The sequence below is a fragment of the Poecilia latipinna genome, unplaced genomic scaffold (assembly GCF_001443285.1).
Source record: "Poecilia latipinna isolate Pla-1442-1.1 unplaced genomic scaffold, P_latipinna-1.0 Scaffold216, whole genome shotgun sequence".
NCBI classification, from domain to species: domain Eukaryota; kingdom Metazoa; phylum Chordata; class Actinopteri; order Cyprinodontiformes; family Poeciliidae; genus Poecilia; species Poecilia latipinna.
The window spans coordinates 318,258-340,273 of record NW_015112832.1 but is presented as its reverse complement, the minus strand read 5'-3'; the positions used below and the strand labels follow the sequence as shown (position 1 = coordinate 340,273).

The window sequence follows — 22,016 nt, the reverse complement described above, 5'->3', positions numbered from 1 at the left end:
GCTTAAAAACATATTTCCAAATATTCTGTGTTGTGCTTTGGCTTCGTCACTGAAAAAAAAAAAGAAACTGGCAGCACATGTTTAAGAACTAAAAATGATAAAATAAAAGTAAGGAAATTATTCAAATGCACTTGGAATGGAGACATTTCTCAATTTCACCAATCCTGACTGCCATCTTTATGCAAGCCTCACTTCCTGTGTGTGATGTTCCCCCAGCTCGCTTGTTTCCTCAGTTTGACGGTGTGCTATTTTTGTGTTGCTGCCTTTCTGAAGGATCAGAGAGGGAGGCATTGGAGACTTTTCATTCAGCTCATTTTTATGTGCATTACCAGTTTATTGTACACTGAGTGTTGTACAATACATGCAGCTTCTTGTATGGAAAAAAAAATCCTTAAAATAAGGAAAATCTTTTGTATTTTTGATTCTTTTTTTAAAAAGGCATGACATATCTACTTTAAATGTATTAATGAAGATTTAACTTTACATCAGATGGGGTGTTTTGTTTTGTTTTTTGGGTTTTTGTTTTCTTTTCTTACGGATATCTGTGTTTTAGTTTAGGACTGTCAAAGAACGGTTAAACTTAGCATGTAGACAATGCAGCTTGCTTTGTGGGGAAAGTCATGAAACAAATCGAAATCGTGACATTTTTCTGCAAAAGAGTGCTCCTGTTAATGATTTTATTTTTTACCAATATCCGTTAAGCCATTTTACTTGCAACAATTGCTGTCTGTGCTGACGATGTATTTAATGTTTTCAGACATCTTTGTTATCTGTCAGGCTGTATGCTATTGTAAAGTGTATATACAGTTACATTGAATTTCTGAAACAAAGTTTTAAAATGAAAAAAAGACTCGTTTCTTTGGTTTTTATTCCTGCTCACCATTTTAAAATGATATCTGCATTATGTTTACTCGCACATTCAGGTGATGAGCCCAACATACTCGGCCTAATTTAAAACTACTTATATGAGTTGACCTCGGAATGAATTTTTTTTTTTTTTTTTCCCTGTGACTACTAAAATAATAGCCTCTGGTTTTGAATATTTAAAATAAACTTTTACACTTTGCTCTTCAGACAAGTAAGATGGATTATTAGTCAGGATAAGAATTATTCTTTTAGATTAACTTGACATTGTATGCCGCTCACAACCTTACATTTGTTACTCCAATACAAACGGTTAATATATAAATTACGCCTTAATACAAAGTCTAGAATGTACAGGTTTGTAGATTTGATATCCAGCTCAAGGTTGTCTTTGTGAGTTTTACAGGTTTAATTGTATATCCCTAATTTGGAGCAGTTATACATAAAGTCAAACAATTTACAATTCAATTAAAATTATTTCATTGCAGTCAAGAATGGACAAAAAATTACAACCTTTCAATGTACAAACTTGGAGAAATGCCCCCAAACACTCGTGGATGGAAATTAAGTGAACAATGGTTCTAGACACTTAATTGGGCACCAACTACAAACGTTGAATTTATCACTTATCAGATTCTTAGCATTTCTTTTTGCTTTGATTTTGAAAACCATGGAAACCGTGTTTCTTTGTGTTGCTCCATCATCACATGAAATACCAATATTATACTCTGAGGTTTGCTCTTGTGATTTGTCTAAAACTGGAAAAGTTCAAGAAGTACACATAGCTGTGCAAACGTCATTTATACCTCAGGTGCTTAAATAAGAACAAATAGTATTAGTATTTTGTTAAATACTAAAGCCGTATAATTGCTGATCTACATATTTTTTCCATCACTTTCTCTGCCAGTTAACATCTTCCCGGTCAGCTTGTAAATAGGAGTTGCAGGCCGCTGATCAAAGCGTCGGCAGCAGCTGTCAGGTAACTCCTCCAGCAGTCAGTCTGGTGTCTTCTGACTCCTCTGGCTGGAGTCGGGTTTCAGACGGAAGATTTAATCCGCACGCTCTGTTAATAATGCAGCATCGATTGATGTGCTTGTTGTCAAAATCCCTCCTGCGTTTCACAGCCCTCGTTTCTCACCTCCATTTCCCCGTTCCAGGTCTCTTTAATTACGCCCCAGTCGGATCGGGTGCAGAGTTGCAGGTGGAGGTGAGGAGCCCGTTTCTTCACAGACCACAGAGGGACCATCTACTAAATGGGCATCAAGCGCTGAGAGGGGCTTAATGTATGTTACTGTGAAAACATTTACAGTCTCATCCAGTATGAAACCTCTTCTTCATCCGGTTCTGCCTCTGCCAGATGTTTTCTCTGTGGTAACAGGATAGCGCGAAAATAATTTTTAAAAACTTGTATTCAGTTGGAGTTATTGCCCGCCTTCTTCTGAGGACGAAATGTGGTCTTCACCAGCTGTCTGTATGGTTTGCATCCTATTTGGTAAGTTAAATAAATTAATCTGGCTGTCTGAAATAATGATGCTGAACCTTTTCACTGACCATTTTATGTATCAAGAAAGAAAATTCTTGAGAACGAAGCGCTCGTTTGTCTCCATCCCTGCCTATTTATTTTAACACCAGGAGCAATTCTAGAAATCTTAGGGGGACTACAGCAGTGGCATGAATGAGAAAAGAGGTGGCACATGTAAAACATTAAAATAAGTTAAAACTAGATACATTTTGATGGCAAAACTAACACTGACATGTCGGAAGTAACTGATCTGTTAAAACACTGGGAAAAATGTGGCTCTGCATTTATTCCTGTAGCCGTTGTAGCTGCAAAGGTGCTTTCATCCTTTTACACCCACTCACATCCACATGCATTTACATTCCAAATGTGCTGCTTACAAGTAATTTGGCACCTTTATGGTACGTAGTGTTCAAATTCATGAATTCCCATCACTGCTCATCTTCAGCATAGTAAAATGTCTCTCAGTATGCTTCTTACATTCTCAGAGACGCATCGTACTGCAGAACTCTTTCAGTGCAAGGATGGATTTGCACATCTCCCATAATGTGGCAATACTTTGTTCTAGTTGTATAATAATATTCAATCCCAATAGGAAATTCTCAGTTTACTCTGTTCAAAGTTTTTCAGTGTTAGTGTTGCTTTAGGAATTCTTTTTTAAATATATGAAAATAGCTTTTGAAAAATGCTGGATAGAGTTCAGTCGACATTGTTTAGTTACTACAGTTCTTGCTTTTTAGTGTTGTCATGACTTGATAATGTATTTTAATATTTATCACCATATAGAAAAAGCACCTTCTTGCATCAGGGTTGAAAGTAAGTCTGGATCCTTGGAGGCATAATATAGAAAAATGGAAGTGGTTTAAAACCTTTGAACAGTATTGAGGTTTAGACACTATTTCAATTTTTAGTTCAAATAGACCTTAATGCAATAGTTGTGTGTATAAATTTTGTATGGTGATGCTTCTGAGGGATTTATTTTTCTTCTTATTTAAACAGGGATGATATGTAACGTCAAGCTAGTGCGTTCACAAGCCAGATTAGCCGCGAGACAAACCAACGTGACGCCCGCTGAGAACAGCAAGTTAGAGGAGGACATCCAAAAGGTTATTAAAGAAATCCACTCCCTCTCTGCTGGAAACACACGCAACTTTGCCATCCCTTTGTCAGAGGAGCCCCTCAACCTCAATATGTATTATAGCATCCTGAGTAACCTCAACAGCCTTTTCCAACCACTGATGAACGAGGGATTCTTTGATGACCTGCCCAAAATCCTGGTTTGCCTTCTCTCAGAGAGGCAGGACTGTGGGCTAATGGCAGAGCTAACAAAGGCGGTGTCTCTGGAGATGGCCCAGCCGCTGCTGATGTTTTTCTCCTCGCTCAAATCTCAGACATGTACTCCACTGACCACCGAAGGAGAGACGAGGAGCTTCTTTGGGACCTACCTGAACATTGGGGACACAGTCACGGCAGCATTCAGTGGCTTCCAGCAGATGTTCATCAATATGCTGTCGAACCTTACGCTGTCTGAGAACCTGACGAAAATTCTGAGCAGCCTTCTCGATTCTCTTGCGACAAATGTGTTGCATTTCACAGCACTGTTTCTTGAAACACCACTGGACTATGTCAGAATAGCTTTAGAGTTTGGAATCGAGGTCCCATCTCCGGACGAACAAGATACCTGCAAGCAAGGTGAAGTGTGTCTTTATTTGATTACAACATGAACGCTTCTGTGTATCTGCGCTAATTATTGTTTTCCTTTTATTCTGCAGGAGATCTGAAGCAGCTAATTATGTGGTGAGTCATTAGCTGTTCACTGGCTTTGCTAACAAAACACTACCTGAAAATAGAGATTGCTTTTAAAAGGAAGTTCATTTTTGGTTGCAAATTCAAATGTAAAGCAATCCCACAAAACCCTGTATGGTTTTGAATTCAGGTTTATGATTCTTAAAAATATTAAAAATGTTGGTAATGTTACCAAATTCACATTAGATGTGCGGATCAGGAACAGAAAAGCAGTACATCACTACTAGTGCACCTTTTAATCAATCTGTAAGTTTCAAGTCACTTTCTACTGTTTTGCAGCAAAATGACTAATAATTGGATGTTTTTTCAGGGGACTAAAGCACAATGTGAGTTGGTCTTTTGGCATGCCACTTGTTGACATCCTCCTGGAAACCTTCTTGCCTTCAGAGTGCCTGATTCCTTCCAGCCTCCTGTTCCAGCGCAGCGCACCACAGCTAAACAATCACACCTATGTCAACTACGAGATCACGTGTGATCATCACAACCTGGCTGCTCTCAATGACACTCTGTGTGCTGATGTCCTCATGGGTTTAGGAAATGGATCGTCTCTGATAACATTTTGCCAGGCCCTGAGCTCCCTGAGCAGCAGCCAGCTGGCGCTTGTGTGGAGCAACATGTGTTATATTTTTCAGGCGCTGTTTTCTCCACTCGTCAGCAAGTCGTCTGACTGTGTGGTTGGGGACGCGCAGCCTTCGGCTGTCTCCAGCCCTCTGAATGAGTCTCAGTTGGTCTCTCCATCTGCTCTCCGTCGAGTCGCCAGGGAGGTCTCAAGCCTCCGACAGCTCGCCTGTGACTACAGCAGCTGGGTGAACAACACTGTAGATGCTGTTCTTGTGACTTTCTGCAGTGAAAATGACCAGATGCAGTTTGTGGGGCAGGTCTGTAACAATGCTTCACTGATGAAGAAATTGCTGTCAGACCAGAAGAACCGTTGGCTGTATGCATTTTGTTCCAACTTCTCTGCCGGCGCCGCATACCTGGTGAATCAGTTCTGCATGTACGAGCAGTGGCTCAACCAGCCTGCTCAGGTAGTGGACTCCGCCCTGTTGCAGTTCTGCTTCAGCTTTGATGCTCCAAGACTGACCAGTCTCATCTGTGAGCACACTGGATTCTTGATGCTTCTCATCTCCAATCCTGACAACTGGCCGCTGATGCCCAACTGTTCAGGCTCATCTCCACCACTGTTCACCTACCCTGAGTTAGAGCCGGATTACTGCCAGTACTCAGAGTGGCATGACGTGATGCAGATTACCACAGACATTTTGTCAAAGTGCATCCGCGTTGATCAGAGCGGATTCGCGAGAGAGGTCTGTCAGAACAAAACGTTTCTGAACAGCCTTCTGCAAAATAAAGAGATTGCATGGCTCGAGTCCCACTGCAGCACCTCTATGGTTTCTCCTCCCCCTGGGCCAACACCATCCTTTAACCTGGCAGCATGGTGCGACTACCACAACTGGGCTGAGAAGTGGGTAGATGATTCAGTCGTCGGCCTCTGCTGGCAGAACGATCAGGTCTCCTTTCAGGAGAACGTGTGCTGCAAGACAGCTGTGTTTGAAAAGCTTCTGGAAAACCCTCTGAACAAATGGCTCACATCTGTCTGCACCGACCTGGAAGAAATAACCATGACACCAGAGGTGAGCACCTTATAAGGTGGTATTTAACAAAATGAAAATACTTATTTTAATTTTGTTTAATGGAAGTAATGAGTACAGAAAATGTTTTCAAAAACTCTAAAAACACAAAAAGGTGACTGGCATGCTTTGTAATAATCCATAAAAATAGTTAGCCAAACAAAAACTAAGCTTTTACAGTTCATTTTAATGCAATGTATTGTGACATGGAAACAGTCACTAAAGTAAATAAGAAGCCTGTAGATCTTGTTTATACTAAAATACACAATTTGCTTCGAGGATGTACAAAATAATTTTTTCCCTGAGTGGAAAGTTGTGATGAGCAGTTTTTATTTTCTCAGTGATAGATTTCTGTCCAAACCAGCTCAGAAACATCTGGTCTATGTCTGATTATGAAGCAGATCTCAAAAATTATTTATGCCATCTCAAAAAAACAACTCCAAATCGTGTATGGATATTTACAAAGCCATTAGTCTGTATTAGACAATTATTGATATGAAAGCCTACAGCTACTTACTATTACGATTATGTTGGTCCACAGCCCATTACCAATAGCTTAATTAATGCACAGTATAACCTACTTCAGTCCATATTAAGACTTTATTCATTTAAAGAAACTCAGGATGTTTGTTTCGTATTAACTTTCAGTCTTTGTTGTATGCTGTCTGTCATTTAGGTGTGCACGTACTCTGACTGGACCCGTCCCATCATCGTGGACATGACTGATCTTGCTTTGTGTGCTGAGATTGACCAACAGAACTTCACCTCCAAAGTCTGTACTAATAGCACAGTCCTTCAGAACCTGCTGGCCAATCAGGACAACGCCTGGCTGATACGGTACTGCGGCAATTATTCAGTGATTCCTACTCCAGGAGGACAGACCATCCAACCTGGAATCAATGCCACTGAGCAGTGTCTGTACTCCAACTGGATCACTTCTCTTCCAAATGCAAAGCTCCTGGTTCACTGCTGGGAGAAAGACCAGGCCAATTTCATCTCATCTATTTGCCCCAACGTTGGCGTCCTCTTGTTTCTGTCCCGGGAACCTTCCACAGCCTGGGTGAGCAACATCTGTACGGCCTACACCAACTACACCACCACCAACAACAGCACCACTACAAAACCCAATGATTGTGCATCACAAACTCTGATCAAGCAGTTCAGCTTCATGTGCCCACAGTACTTCATCCCAGACTGTAAGCCTTGTCCCAGTCAGAACACGGTTTTGCAGATGATCGTGCGCTGCTGGGTGGAGAGACTGAACTCCAGGATGGAGGATCTGCTGACTACACCTGTGACTGAAGTGTTGAATCGGGCAGTTGCTGCAACTGTGGTGATCCTGCTGGCTGTGGAGGACTCTATGGGTCCCATTTGGCAAGTCAACAACGCCATAGAACAAAGTACTCTGACATCTGTTGTTGACTACTTACAGAGAGAAATCAACCAGGACAGGAAGAAGGTCTTGCTACAGTGTTTCGGGGTAGGTAGTAGATTCTGCTGAGAACTGAGACTGAGGATAACAATAATGTGTTGAAATCTGTTGAATGGTTGGCAGTACTAAAGATTAGACACAAAGATTGACATATTTTCTGTGTAGCTCTGCTTTTAGTTTATTATTGATGTAAACATGCATCAAATCAGTTTTCATTACTACATATGCACATTTGACCTCCAGCTTGTTGCTGGTGTCTGATTACTGTAATTGATACTGATGTGATAAGTCTTCGCAGCCCGGTGTAATCTCTACATGGTTACACCTAAGTTAACAATTACTAGTGTTGTGCAAACACCTGGGGTCATTGCCTCATTTCGTCATGGTTTGAAACAAAGAAGACAAGCTTTTTTATTACCGTATTTTCCACACTATAAGGCGCACCAGGTTATAAGGCGCACCTTCAATGAATGGCCTCTTTTAAAACTTTTTTCATATATAAGGCGCACCGCATTATAAGGCGCATAGAATAGATGCTATAGAGACTGGAGTTACATTATGCATCCACTAGATGGAGCTGCACTAAAAGATGAATGTCTAAAGCCACTTTGTTGACATAAAGAATGCCAACAAAACAGTCCGACTCCAGTCGGTGAGGAGAGCCTTCACGACTGGGCCGTAGGATGGTCACCCTTCTCCGTTCGCGCACAGCATGTTCGTGGAGAACGTGGTGCTAAATGACCCGCAAAAGACCTGATTTTCAGATAGGTAGGTAGATGGGTCAGTCAAACTTTATTAACGTTCAGCGTTCTGACAACTATCCCAGCATGCACCGCGCGCTTCTTCTTCTACGGGCGAAAATGAAGTTGGCAGCCGCTTACCGTAGTTGCTAGACCTGTTGTGGCTCAATATTGGTCCATATATAAGCCACACCGGATTATAAAGCGCACTGTCGGCTTTTGAGGAAATTGAAGGTTTTTAGGTGCGCCTTATAGTGCGGAAAATACAGTAATTTTATTTAGGCAACAGGTTTAGGAAAGAACCAGAAATTTGGGCTCTACTTAGAATTTATGACTTCTGAAGGCAGTCAGAGGAAAGAGGCTTGAATCAGTTCCCCTGATATTGGTCTCATAAAAGAAATGACCTGAAAATAGTGTGTATGTGGGGGTGGGGGTTACGGGAGGGGTAATAAGAGTTTAACATATGCCTCTGTGAAAGAATAACTAAAGTAATCTTCAATACATTTTTACAGTAATGTATGCCAACAGTATACCAGTCACAAGTGCTGTAAAACTTGTCTATGTGTGTTCTTGCTGCAGACAGTTCTCAGCAGACTGCTGGAGACATCAAGAGACAAGATCGGCATTGCACTCCTTTTAATCAAGGTTGGACACATCCCCAATCTCAATGTTGCTCCATGATTCAATGATCCCCTTACTATTTGAGTTTGACCTCTAGTGGTGTTTGTTTTGTTCTCCTTCTGTTTAGGAGTACCTCAGCTTGCCTTTGAGAAGCGTGCAGCCGGTGCTGGCTGCAGCACATATCAACACCATCAGAGTAATCCTCCAGTATTACAACAGTTTCAAGGGCACCATACAGGTGGTTGAACTTTCAATTTTATCATTCCTCCACTTCTCAGTGTACTGTATGTTCACAAACTGCATTGTTGTTGCTCATTTTACCAGTTATCTAAAGAGTACCAGTCGACCATGGTGTCAGTGATACTTAAGACCCACCTAGCAGCAGATAACGATCTTCTTCTTGACCTGGGTTCTCTGCTGGTCGCAGTCAGTCCAGATGATATCAAGACATTTCCCTCCTTACAGAACAATGTCAATTTGTAAGTAATAGCTTCAGCTTTCATTTTTGTTGAGGGTAATGTCCATGAGATTATTTGGATCCAATAAAGCTTCGGTTTAATCCAACAAAAAAGAGGGATCATTTTGCTGTTGGTACTTTTAGCAGATTAAAAGAAACTAATGAGAATAAATGATTTCTTCATCATAGGTTGTGAGTGGGAAAACACCTAAAAGATCCAAACCCTTGATTGTTTTCAAGAAGGTTCATTTTGTGTGGACACAGCACTGATTCCTCCAAGAAATCATAAGCCCTTCATGTCTGAATTTCAGGGATTTTTTTTCCCCCCAGTTATATTTGATAACGAAATCTCACTTATTTACATACATACATTGTATATTTCTCTGAACACATCTCTGGTGTCAGACGTCTGTGAGAACTAATGTCTCATTGTGCCACAAGGCGACAGCCACATGCATTATGTATAGAAAGTAAAGGAAGCTCGCTCACTGACTAGATTTCAATCTTTGGAAAGCCTGTGTTTCTTGTAATCTTCTACCTAAAGAAATCTTTTCTTGGACTTTTGGAAATCAAGCCTGAATACAACACTGCAAATCAGTATGCCTGCAAAACATTAAATGAGGCAAGCTTAGGTTATAACAGTTTGGTTTTGTTCAGACTGTTATGACAGTAAATGTAATCATTAAAACAGCTCAGCATTAATCTATTAACAAAAACTACGTACTAAATGTGCCTCAAACTTTCAAATGGTTCATTATAAAACTGAGTCTTGATGTCAGATTTTGTATATGACCTTTTTTTTAAAAAAAAAAAAAAAAAAAAAAAAGAAGAAGGCCATAATAAGGATTTCACAAGCTTTTACAACATTTCTGATGCTTTTGTTTCCTCTTAGGTGGGAGACCATTAACGCGAACTTGGACAGAATGAGCCTGGCTCAGCAGGAGGCCTTTGGCTTGTGGTACAGCAAAATTTTATCTCCCTCCAACATCACTAGAGGTCAACAGTCACTCATCGGGGACACAGGAAACCTGATCGCCTACTTGCCTTTCCACCTCTTCCAACACCTCTCAGCTGCTCAGGTAACGTCCCTTTGAGCTCTGACACCCTGATGGGGAATCTGAGAACCCAGGACATCGTTCGATTAGCTGTGGGGCACAACAAAGCTGCGTCTCACCAGCCGCCTCTTCTAATGTCTGCCATCGCTATTAGAAGTAATCTTCTTATGGAAATCGTTTAGAAAGTAAAAACACACTGAACTGTCCACTCGACCTAATAATTAGTTGTTCTATGTTTGGTGGCCACGTTTCCATCAAGTGTTTGCAACATCTGGTGGTGAGTCTTGGAGGAACTTTGGTCTTCAATGTGAGCTATGTCTTCATTTTCATTTTAGTCATTAGTTCTTTTGATAAGAAACTCTTCCATAGATGTCATTACTGTCCAGTCACTTTATTAATCATAATTGATTAATTAATCACATTTATTATAATCAGAAACTTTAGGGTATATATTGGTTTGAATAGTTATGTCCTCTTGAAGTCAGGATAAATTGTAAGAACTCCAAATCCCCTTTATCTCATAATTTAAAATCAGACTATGTGTATGTATAAAATCTGCATCTCCTAGTTTATTTTTAATCTTTGTATGTTTGATGTTTAAAAAACCTTTTAAAATAAATGTGTATTTTTGTGTAGAAGAATTGCAATAATTTTCTAACCCTGACCTGCTCCTGCTCCTCATTGAGATAGTTGGAAAATATTTTTATGTCACAGTTCTACTTTCATATTAAATCAAGATGGAAGTGGGCTACCTTATAAACATATATACTTTATGTAAATTGTATACTTTCTTATCGTTCTCATTATAGAGTAGCTAAAAACGATGGGCCCCTGTGTCACATTATAAGCATACCCCGTTATAACATTAAGAAATGTTCTAAGAGCTCAAGTGATTTAGTACAAAACCCTGGATAAATGTAAACAAATTAAATGTTACATTTTCATAGGTTTTCTGTATCTATACATGTTTTATTTCTTTTTATATCAAGAGTGCTAATCATTGTGGTGGACACTAGACACTGTATTGCACCACTGTAAATGTTACAGCCTTAATAACTGCAATATTTACAATATTTCAATGCTTTATGTTTGTCTGCAGCTGTTGGATGGACTGGATGTGCTGCAGAGAAACACCCTCTCGCCGCTAAAGCAGGATTTCATCGCCAACAAACTTATTAGGACCTACAGGAACATGACAGCTCAGGATCTAATGAGGTCAACAAAACATGTTGGATTATTTTTTATATTATCTCATCCAGGAGACAATATTATAGACATGTAAAACTTGTGCAACAAGTGGTTATTATAATTTCATCATATAACAACTGGTTATTGTTGTTATATGATGAAAGTTATAATGAATGAGCTATAAGAGAAATAATAATAAGAAAAAAAATCATCATTTATCTTTAAGTAGTGGGAAAAATGACCATAGCTGCACTTGAGAAGATTGCTATTAATTCATGAAAATATTAACTTTTTCTGAATGTGTTTAGTGCTAAGATGACATGTTTATGTTTTTCCTTTCTGTAGGGTTCATGATCTCCTGATGTGTGTTAAAACAATGTTTCTAATTTCAGATTGGGAGATCTCTTATGCCTCGCAGAGGCTCAGGATCTCCTTGTTTACAAAAACACTGAGGTCTTCCAGGTCATCCAAGAGAATATTATGAACTGCACACTCAGTGGACTCAGTGTGCCCAGCCAGCTGGTAGGAGTGGATCATTCCCTTCTTTCCTTATTTATATATATATATATATATATATATATAAAGACAAGTCATATTCTTTGTCCAGGTTTCTGATCTCTTACTGAGCAACCCAGAGTTTAAGATCCCATCCTCACTCAGTCCTGACCGACTGAAAGAGATCGCTCCACTCCTGCCCCTGCTGAGCGTAACTTTCCTGAATGGTCTGACGACGTCCCAGTTGCTCTCCGCTCTTCCTGCCCTCAGCACCGTACCGTTTACTCCAACACAGGTAGAGTTTAACTGGACCCTTTCAGTCTGTGGCTGTAGCTTTAAAGAACCTTAAATAAAATGGGCTCCTTTTTGTTTTGGCCAGCCATGATTAAAATCTGAACTAAGATTCTAATCGCAAAGACCTTACAGCTGTCAGTAGCCATACCTTACTGACAGCAGTCCAGCTATTTGAAGTGTTCTTTTTGCAGCTGATGCAATCAAAGAAGCCGTTGTTTGGTTTCTATTCAGGGGGCTGAATAGTTTTGACACTAAATGACCATAGCAGCTATGGTCAGAATCAAAGTTGGATTTAGTGTTGATTTTAAAAAATAAACTGTTATAATTTAGGTAATTTAGGGTTGCACAGAGGCGCAGTTAGTAGCTCTGTTGCCCTTCAAAAGAATCCTGTTTTTAAATGCTGACCTGGGATCTTTCCCAGGTCAGCATGGAGTTTGCATGTTCTCCTTGTGCATGTGTAGGTTCACTCCGGGTACTCCGGCTTCCTCCCACAGTCCAAAAAAACATGACTTTTAGGTTGACTGGTTTCTTTAAATTCTCCTTTGGTGTGTTTATGTGCATGGTTGTTTGTGCTGTCTGTCTCTGTGTTGCCGTGCGACAGACTGGCAGCCTGTCTAGGGTGTACCCCGCCTCTCGCCCAATGACAGACAAGCACCAGCACCCCTGGCAACCCTGCAAGGATAAGTGTGCAAGATAATGGAGTAGTTTTTTTAAACTACTCAAGATATTCTTGTTGAAAACACCTTGACATTTTTTATTGTATCAACAAACTTATTTTGCAGTGGTGGTTGGATAACCTTTGTGTAACTAAATAAGCTCTAGGGGAGTAGGTTTAACAGCAGCTTGTGTTCATTCTTTGTGTTCTAAAGGCCTCCATAATAATGGACAAACTTCTAACTAACGCAGTGAGTTAAAACTTAAACTCTTAATAGACTGAATGCTGTGTGGACAAGCTTCGTGTCATGTGTAGCCTCACGCCGCCCTTCCCTCTCCCCAGCGGATCCCAGTCCAGCTGGAGGAGCTCGGTTCCCTCATTGTTGGTGTAAAGACAGAGACCCTCCTGTCTCTCACCTCTGACAAACTGCTCTCCGCCTTGAAGGTCTTCGCTCAACACACTCCCGCTCGCTGCCGGCCATACATGTCTGTCTTCTGTGCGCCGGAAGCAAACGCCATTGCCACGAAACTATGGGTACTGAAGATACGTGGCTTATTCACACTGATGTCATTTTCAGTACAGACAGGTTCTGTTTGAAAGTTCAAATTTGAATAGAAGATCCAAAAAAAAAAAAAATTGAAAATCAAAGATTTAGATCTTTATTTGTAGAAGTGATTTGCTACATGATTTTTTTTTTTTTTTTTTTTTTTTTTTTTTTTTTAGGGCTTCCCTGAAGTTGTCAGCTGGTTGGACGACGTGGAGCCTCTGCTCAGATGGACGCCTCTGATATGTATCCTTCCAAGAACTCCGCTTCTTGTGAAAAATCTCTCCAATACCGCCACGAAACCCTGGAAAACACAGCAGGTATCACAGAGCTGCCACTGAATTTGAAAACGTGTAAAATTACTTGAGAGATTTAATAAAAAATTCTGCTTCAACTGTAATCGAAGCTCAACACATGCTAACCTGCTGCCTACCACACACACACACACACACATGCTTTCTGTGCAGATGTCAGAGATGTTTTAAATTTTTACAGGATTGGCAGCACTATCAGAAATGTTTGAGTTCTTTGTACTTCCTCAGAATTGTGATTATTGAGCAGTTAAATCATCCAAACAACTTGCGTTTTGATGCCACTTCATCCTTGTATCACATCTTGAAAATTAACAGAAATTAACATGCATTAAAACCTTTTTTTTTTTTTTTTTCCATTTTATCCTACAGGCTCAAGCAATTGTCAAGGCGGTTAATACTTACACAAATCAAATCAAGCAAAATTTTCTGTAAGTATATTTTTGTTTCTGCCATGTGGCATTCTTTGGTTTTATAAGTAGAAAAGAGTAGCAGGAATGTTTCTGTTTTCATCGACCTAATTGTCACATCTGTGACGCGCTGTGCATCATCTTTACTGTTCGACTCTCGCGTCTGTGTGTCTGTGTGTGTGTGTGTGTTCAGGAGCCTGGGAACACTGAGTCAGGGTGTGAGCTGCCAGGACCTACACCAGCTTTTACAGGCTGATCGGTCACCTTCTTTTGTAAGGAAGATCTTGGCCCTCCTCAGGCAACAGCCCGGTCTTCTTCACACTGCACTGGTAATTTTAACAGCATAACCAACACATATACCATTTTTTATTTTTTTATTTTTTTTACAATGCATGTAATATATGTGCATCATGTGTGTTATTTTGTCCTGGTGGACAGAAAAGGTGTGTGATTGAGGAGCTGTACCCACTTCAGTTCTTCGCTGACCTGCTTCAAGATCTTGGAGCTGAAATTGCGTTGTGCATACCGTGAGTCATAAAAACTCCAACTTCTCTCTCAAACTCCTAATATTCATGTCTGTCAAAAAAAAAGTTCTGTGAAATATTACTTCTAGTCCTTTGTGTTCTTGTACTGATTGCTTAAAATAATTTATTCTGAAGCTGCATGTTGCTTTGTTTTTAAAAAGAGACTGGAATGAGTTTACAATACAGGAAACATGTAAAGATGAGACTGCAGAGCAAGATTTTCTAATTTCTTACTTTGTTGCCTGAAGAGCAATAAAGTAAACGGTGATGTTTCATATATACACATTTTTAGACTGTGTAAATAAAAATAAAAAAAAAACATGTATGTATTCATGTCGCTGCTTTCAGGATGGACATCATTAGGTTGTTTCCTGCAGAAATGATGGGCATTCTGAAGAAGATGATTGTTGCCTCCCCTCAGTACTTTCTCATGTTAACTAGAATACAGCAGGAGATTCTTGTGGACAAAATCATTCAGAGGATGGTATGTAGGCGAACTCCCGCGCTCCACCTTATATAATATTAGTAATGTTGAAATTCAAATAAACAAGAGTCCAGATTTTGAGGAATTAAAACTATTTTAAACAATATTATTCTCAACAAACTATTTTAAACAATATTATTCTCAACACTTAATACATAAAGTTTTTTTGAAGATATTTTTGGGGGCTCCAAATCAAAATGTTTCACTATATGATTTCTCAAAGTGGCTTGTCACCTAAACCAAAGAAAAAACTGGTAGTTGTTTCCATCCATATGATCACACAGGAGTAATTTTGTAATACTTGTCTCTTTTGAAATGTTGCCAGAGCTTTGTCTAAGATCTGGATCTGAAAAACGAGTTACAATTGTGGATTTTTCATGTGCAACAAACTAATTACAAATAACTTGTATATTTCTTTAGTTTTGGGTAGGAAGAACTGCATTATCTAAACTCCTGAATTTGGTCACAATTACCGGTAAATCAAATTTACACCTAGTTGAGATCAGAAACCTCATTGTTTTATATACGTTACCTCACAGTCAGAAATTGAAGTGCTCTGCTTTATCACTCAGGTGTTTTTGACTTTTCTCTGTAGAACATGTACACCGGGCCATTCACTGAAGAGGAGTTTCGTTCACTAGACATTCTGGCCCCATTTGTGGCGGATGAAGTTTTCGTTCAGGTGGATCGAAGCTTCTTCGCTAAAAACCTGGATTACCTCCAAAGGCTTTGCTACAGCAGCAGCAAGATGGAAATCGTGGCCCGTATTCTGCAAGAACCGGCTGTTTTTGGGTAAAGATAACACAGACTGAAAAGAGACTCAAAAATCATTCAACCTATGAGAAACAAAGAGCAATGCTGAAAATGTGAAACGATTGTACAGAGAACTAAAGAGAAACCAAGCTGTTCATAAAGCACATTTTGAAAACCGCAACTTATCTCAGCTCTAAAGAATTGCTTTAGGTGTTGGAAAAACATTTGCCTAAACAACTATTCAGTTAGTCTCTTTGCTAGAAAAATACATTGTGTATTACAAAGGGTTAAATATGGTGTGAGCTTAATTGAAATCTTGATGATATATATATTTTACCCTGCATGGAAAAGTTATGCTTTATCAAACTGCTAAAACATTTTAATTAAGTTAGGCTTCTATTTTCATACCTCGTCAAATTGTTAGAGATTTTAACTTCAGTCTGTATGTCTCAAACTTCCAGAGTAATTTCAGACAGTTCTTCCTAACCGAGCAAATTCAGGTTGAATAAGTCTTCTTCAGATGACTCCCATGAAAAGTAATCTAAATCCATTTGCAATGTGTTTTGGAGTTAATTAACTAAATGTTATTGTGACTAAAAGAAAAACTACCTAGGAAAGTCTGAAATTGCCCCCGTTTTCTTTTCGTAACATCTACAGCTCCCATTTTTTTTGTGAATTGTAACTCTTACGCGGATGAGTTTCCATGTAAAATTCTAACATTTAAAAGCCTTTGTAGAATGGTTAGCTGTTGAGCTCATGAGGGATTTGTGTACTTGCTTACAGGCCAGTGACGAACTGGACCCAGGACACGCTAAGTGTAGTGGGACGGTTTCTCTTCTTCCTGCCTTCTAACGTTTTGCAGGACCTGCCATTGGTGAGTTCACTGCAACAGATTCTGTAAGAGATTCTTTCCCGTAACATATCCATTGTGGGTTTTGCTTGACTGGAACATGATCTCAGGGCAGGTCAGGCATACAAAGGCTGAAAAGAAACCCTTCAGGTGTCAGTTCTCTAGCGTGTTTCGGGATCAGGTGGTGAAGTTCCTGTTTTCCTGTGAACTACCCACTCACACGATTGTGTTTTTGCTTTTGTTCCCACAGTCGCTGATGACAGTGGGGCGCGTAGAGAAGCTGTTCATGAGCCAGCGTCAGTGGGAAGATGGCGACGTGGGGATCCTCTGCTCCGACACGAATGAAAGAAAGGATGTCTTTAGCAAACAGCAGTTTGTTCTGCAGTTTTTCCTGGGCTTCCTTAAAATGAATTCTTTGTCATGTGAGCATCACTTTGGTTCATATAAAGTTACTCTGTGGTACACTTGATGTAAAAAGAGTTAAAATGTCAGGTTTTTGTGATGTGAATACAACGTATATCCTGTACAACTCAACTGCAAGACAAGCAATATCTGTTAGTGTATAAATCAGAAAAGTATAAAGTTGCAGTAACTTTGTTGCATAGATATGCACATCCTTAAATTAACTTTGTTAAAACACCCTTTGATTCGATTTCAGCATCCAGTCTTTTTGAGTTTACATCTAACCCAAATTATAGTTAATCTGTTTTTTGTTTTTTTTCATCATTTAACCAACGCCATCTTTGCAGAGAGCTTACAAAAGTTCAAAAAGGTCTCATTATTTAGAGGTATTAGGCTGACAAAAATATGTAAGGAGTTGCAGGAATTTCTGGTTAGAATTGATTTTATTCTAAATCAGTGTATTCTCCGTGTGAAAGACCAGACTTTTAAGACTGAAGCTTTTTTTTCTTCCAAAGGAAACTTGACAGCTCATCTTTGTCTAAAAGTTTATGTAAACTACAGAACCGAAGTACAAAGACAGACAACTGAAATTCAGTATTGTGCTAAGTGTTTAACTTGTTGGGTTGATTTCTCATTGAGGTTTTTATGAACAATGAGAAACCAGTGGATGAACTTAAACGTTGCAGCCCCAGACCACTTTTTTTTTTTTTGTCTCTGTGTTTCTTGTCTCTAAGTGTCTCCAATTGTTCCTACCTGTGAGATCTTGCGCACCACGGCCCCCTCTGCTTGGACCTCCAGCAGCTTCAGCAGCATGTCTTCATCGGCCTTCTCCAACTGTCTGGAGCTGATAGGCCAGGACCCGTTTCTCGCGTCCTACCAGCGTACCGAGATTCTCAAAAGAGTCAAAAAGGTTAGACCCACCAGGGGGACATACGTCAGTACCTCACAGGCGAGACAGCACTGATGAGTTTTACCATTTGATGTCAATTCTGTCTTCTTCTGGGTCACTCTGCACTATGTGAAGATGTACGGACCCGCCTCCTCCTTCTCCCAGTCTGTGATCGCTCAGCTGGGTGGGATAGCAGTAGAGCTGTCACCAGAGGAGCTGAGTACTCTTCGACTGACAGAGCGACGGAGTATTAGCGCTTTGGGAGCTCTCAACACCTGGAACAAAAGACAGGTAGCCTATTTCTGCACTGTAATGTTTTACGAAATGTAAACTTTTGTTTTTAAATATTTTGAAGACAAACGTTAGAGGTAGTAATCTTAATGGGAGAAAAGTAATCTTTTTTTTTTTTTTTTTTTTTTAATGTAGCAGCACCATATCATGCTTCTTCACACCAGTTTACATCCTGTTGTCTTGACAAGGATTAACCCAACATTATGTTTTGGTCATCTTTCTAGCTGACTGCACTGTTTACCGCTGTGTTAAACTCTACCAAGCTGACACCAAGCAAGCTCGACTCCAGTATGCTGGTGGCCCTGGGCCACATTGTGTGTGGAGCTCAAATCGCAGAGATCAACACTTTCAACAATGTGGAGTTCAGGTGAGAGCAGGTACCACAGAGAAGAAGCTGTATTTTTCTCAGCTCAGCGTAGCTCTTGTATTTACAGTCTTCTTGTGTTGTGTCTCCCCCTGCTGGCTGCAGTAAGGCGGTTCTCTGGCTGGGGAAGCTCAACCTGTCCTGCTCAGAGGAGCAGATGGGGGCTTTGGTTGGGCTGCTCACCAACAGTCTTGCTTTTGGACTCATGAGTTCATGGGGCACAGATGTGTTTATTGAGATTGGAGCTCTGGCAGGTACTGGATCTTTGACTTGAGTGTTCAACTTTGACTGATACCTTTAATTTTCCGATAACTCAGCCCAAATTATTTGTCATTTATTAGTAAAACAAATTAATTAAAACAAAGTGGGACAATTCTTTCCCCCAGGGATTATTCCAACAAATTAGGGTAAAACAGTGATTAACAATTGGAAACCAAGTTTCCTGAAAAACACAAATTATATAAAACATAAAATATGTGCACTTAAAGCTGCAGTATGTACCTTTTATTAAAAAAAAAATCTGGTATTTTATATATTTGGTATACTATGTTACTATGTTGTGTCACTATGTTGTGACAGGGGGGCATGAGACGGATAATCTGTAAAAAAAAAAAAAAAAAAAAAAAATCAAGGTTCTCCACACCTAAACTGCAGAAATGCACCACTCTTGGTCAAAAAAAATAAAAAAGGGCTTGTATTCTTCGCTTCCATTGCAACTTCATTTTAATAACAGAGTTTCAACAACCAGCAGAAAAATTTAAACAGTATATGCAATAAAATAACAGTAAAATAAAAACACATACATACAAGCCTTGTCTGATTGGTATTGTTTCTCTGTAAAAGCACTTTGAATTGTCTTTGACTGAAAGGTGCTATATAAATAAAATTGCCTTGCCTTGCCTTGCCTATATTAAAACAATAATAAAACGGTATAAGATCAGCTAAAAACAAATATAAAAATGCCAACATACTGAGTATGCTTTTGTCTTTGAAACTGTTCACAGCTGGCCTTCCTGACATTGTCATGTCATCTCTGGTGAAAGAGCAAATCGAAGGAATCTCACCCATGGCTATGTCCATGATACCACCTAAGAAGTTTTCTGTAAGTTCAGATGTTTAATGTTTATCAAAAGCTTCCCGCAGAGTGAGTTTTGTTGCAGTTCTTCCATTAAATTCTCATTTTGTCTTCTGCTGCCGCCATGTTCAACTGCTTTCTTGTGTGTTTGGCCGTTTCTCCAAGGTGGTATTTCACCAGGACCAGATCAACATGTTCACCTATGAGCAGGCTTATGCATTGACTCCACAGCAGCGCGCGGCTCTGACAGATGTCCAGAAGAGAGCTGTAGACATGGTGCTGACTTGCTGGAAAAGAAACATAGGTAAAACACAAAGTCAAAGCCTATGAAATTGTTGTAATCTAATACTGATTCCATAGGAATATGTTTGTTTAGGGTTTTTACTACTGATATAGCATCCAGTTTTTTGCTGATGAAAAACACTAACTTTCTGTCACGTTTTGCATTGCTTTACATTTGTATTGGTTTCATTTTGCTCCGGCAGATTTGTCAGCAGGGCTGGCACAGAGCCACAGCCCTCTGTGCATCATACTGGGACTGCTGATGGTGCTGGCCATCCGGTTCTGACCCGACACATGAACCCGCTCACTCTACTGGACCAGAAGCTCCATCACAGCACTAAAAACACATCTCATTTACAACTCTGGACTTTGAAACATGACAGTTAATGAAATCACAATGTGTTTTCAGCAGCAATCAATCAGTTTGAAAGCTTTATAGATTAACTCATGGCAGAAAAAAAATATATACAGTATTTATTTTTTTATAAGCGTAATTGAATCCATGCTGCCCTAATTTATTAGTCTTTATGGGCAACTTCTGCCTCAGACCTACAGATTTATATATATACTTTTCAAATAATATATATTCTAAGAGTGGTAAACCCATTCTAATCTTGCAGTGCGTTTTGCATTGTTGTGGACACTTTACATTATGAATATTAAAGACTAAATTCTTCCTGAACTATGTGTATTTATTTATTCTCTACATAATTTCACACTATTTTGTTTCATTGTCAAGCTACATTCTTGATATTAATTCCTTTATTTATCTGTATAATCCTCCTAAATATTTTATTAGATATATGAACTGTCCTCTTACAACGTTCAATAATCATCCTGCATGCAACCTTATTCACTTTTTCATTCAACTAGGTACAAAAGTTTAATTAAGAGCATGTTTTCTTTCCATTCATCCATCCAACCATCCTCTTTCGTTTTATCCGGGGTCGGGTCGAGGGGGTAGCAGCTTCAGAAGGGAGGCCCAGACTTCCCTCTCCCCAGCCACTTGTTCCAGCTTCCCGGGGGGAATCCCAAGGGGTTCCCAAGCCAGCCGAGAGACATAGTCCCTCCAGTATGTCCTGGGTCTTCCTCGGGGCCTCCTCCCAGTGGAACGTGCCCGGAACACCTCACCAGGGAGGCGTCCAGGAGGCATCCGTACCAGATGCCCGACCAGCCTAGGCTGCCTCCTCTCGACGTGAAGGAGCAGTGGCTCTACTGTAAGTCCCTCCTGGATGACTGAGCTTCTATCACCCTATTTCTAAGGGAGAGCTCAGACATCCTGCGGAGAAAACCCATTTCGGCCGCTTGTATCCGTGATCTCGTTCTTTCGGTCATCACTCAAAGCTCATGACCATAGATGACGATAAGAACATAGATCGACCGCTTCGCTTCGCTTTTTGGCTCAGCTCTCTCTTCACCACGAAGGACCGGTACAGCGCCCACTTCACAGCAGATGCTGCGCCAATCTGTCTGTCCATCTCCCACTTCCTTCTTCCCTCATTCATGAACAAGATCCCGAAATACTTAAACTCCTCCACTTGGGACAGGACACCCCCCGCCCCCAACCCGGAGAAGGCATGCTACCCTTTTTCCGGCTCATGACCATGGCCTCGGATTTGGAGGCACTTATCCTAATTGATCCTCATCCCGGCCTCTTCACACTCTGCTGCGAACCACTCCAGCGAGAGTTGTAGATCACAGCCTGATGAAGCTCATAGGACCATATCATCCGCAAAAAAGCAGAGATGCGATCCTAAGGCCACCAAAACAGATCCCCTCAACACCTTGGCTGCGCCTAGAAATTCTGTCAATGTCAGTAATGAACAGATTCGGTGACAAAGGGCAGCTTTGGCGGAGTCCAAACCTCACTGGAAACGAGCCCGACTTACTGCAGGCAATGCGGACCAGACTCTGACACCGGTCATACAGTGACCTGACAGCCCGTATCAAGAGCCTAGTACCCCATACTCCTGGAGAAGCCCCGACAGGGCTCCCCGAGGGACACGGTCGAACGCCATCTCCAAGTCCACAAATCACATATAGACCGGATGGGCGAACTCCCATGCACCCTCCAGGACCC

At 40.4% G+C, this 22,016-nt stretch overlaps 1 protein-coding gene across 1 annotated transcript; it reads left to right on the top strand.

The window, feature by feature from the left end:
* Nucleotides 1-3,384: 3,384 nt before the first annotated feature.
* Nucleotides 3,385-20,614, top strand: strc1 (stereocilin 1). Its single transcript, XM_015031728.1, has 28 exons — nt 3,385-4,075; nt 4,156-4,180; nt 4,500-5,823; nt 6,497-7,300; nt 8,572-8,637; nt 8,741-8,851; nt 8,938-9,092; nt 9,963-10,149; nt 11,225-11,340; nt 11,706-11,835; nt 11,921-12,103; nt 12,972-13,007; nt 13,100-13,291; nt 13,481-13,621; nt 13,985-14,043; nt 14,216-14,351; nt 14,461-14,549; nt 14,895-15,030; nt 15,626-15,822; nt 16,567-16,657; nt 16,884-17,055; nt 17,770-17,945; nt 18,060-18,215; nt 18,440-18,582; nt 18,685-18,833; nt 19,584-19,681; nt 19,820-19,958; nt 20,140-20,614. Exons 1-28 carry the CDS (start codon nt 3,385-3,387, stop codon nt 20,220-20,222), a joined length of 5,985 nt encoding a protein of 1,994 aa, XP_014887214.1. The 3' UTR covers nt 20,223-20,614.
* Nucleotides 20,615-22,016: the final 1,402 nt, after the last annotated feature.

Bases quoted from the DNA above. Each gene is read 5' to 3' on its own strand.
- strc1 (XM_015031728.1), top strand. From the start codon at position 3,385: ATGATATGTAACGTCAAGCTAGTGCGTTCACAAGCCAGATTAGCCGCG. The intron at 11,341-11,705 runs GTCAACAAAACA...TTCTAATTTCAG, and splicing joins ACAGCTCAGGATCTAATGAG to ATTGGGAGATCTCTTATGCC. The intron at 18,583-18,684 runs GTGAGAGCAGGT...TGCTGGCTGCAG, and splicing joins TTCAACAATGTGGAGTTCAG to TAAGGCGGTTCTCTGGCTGG.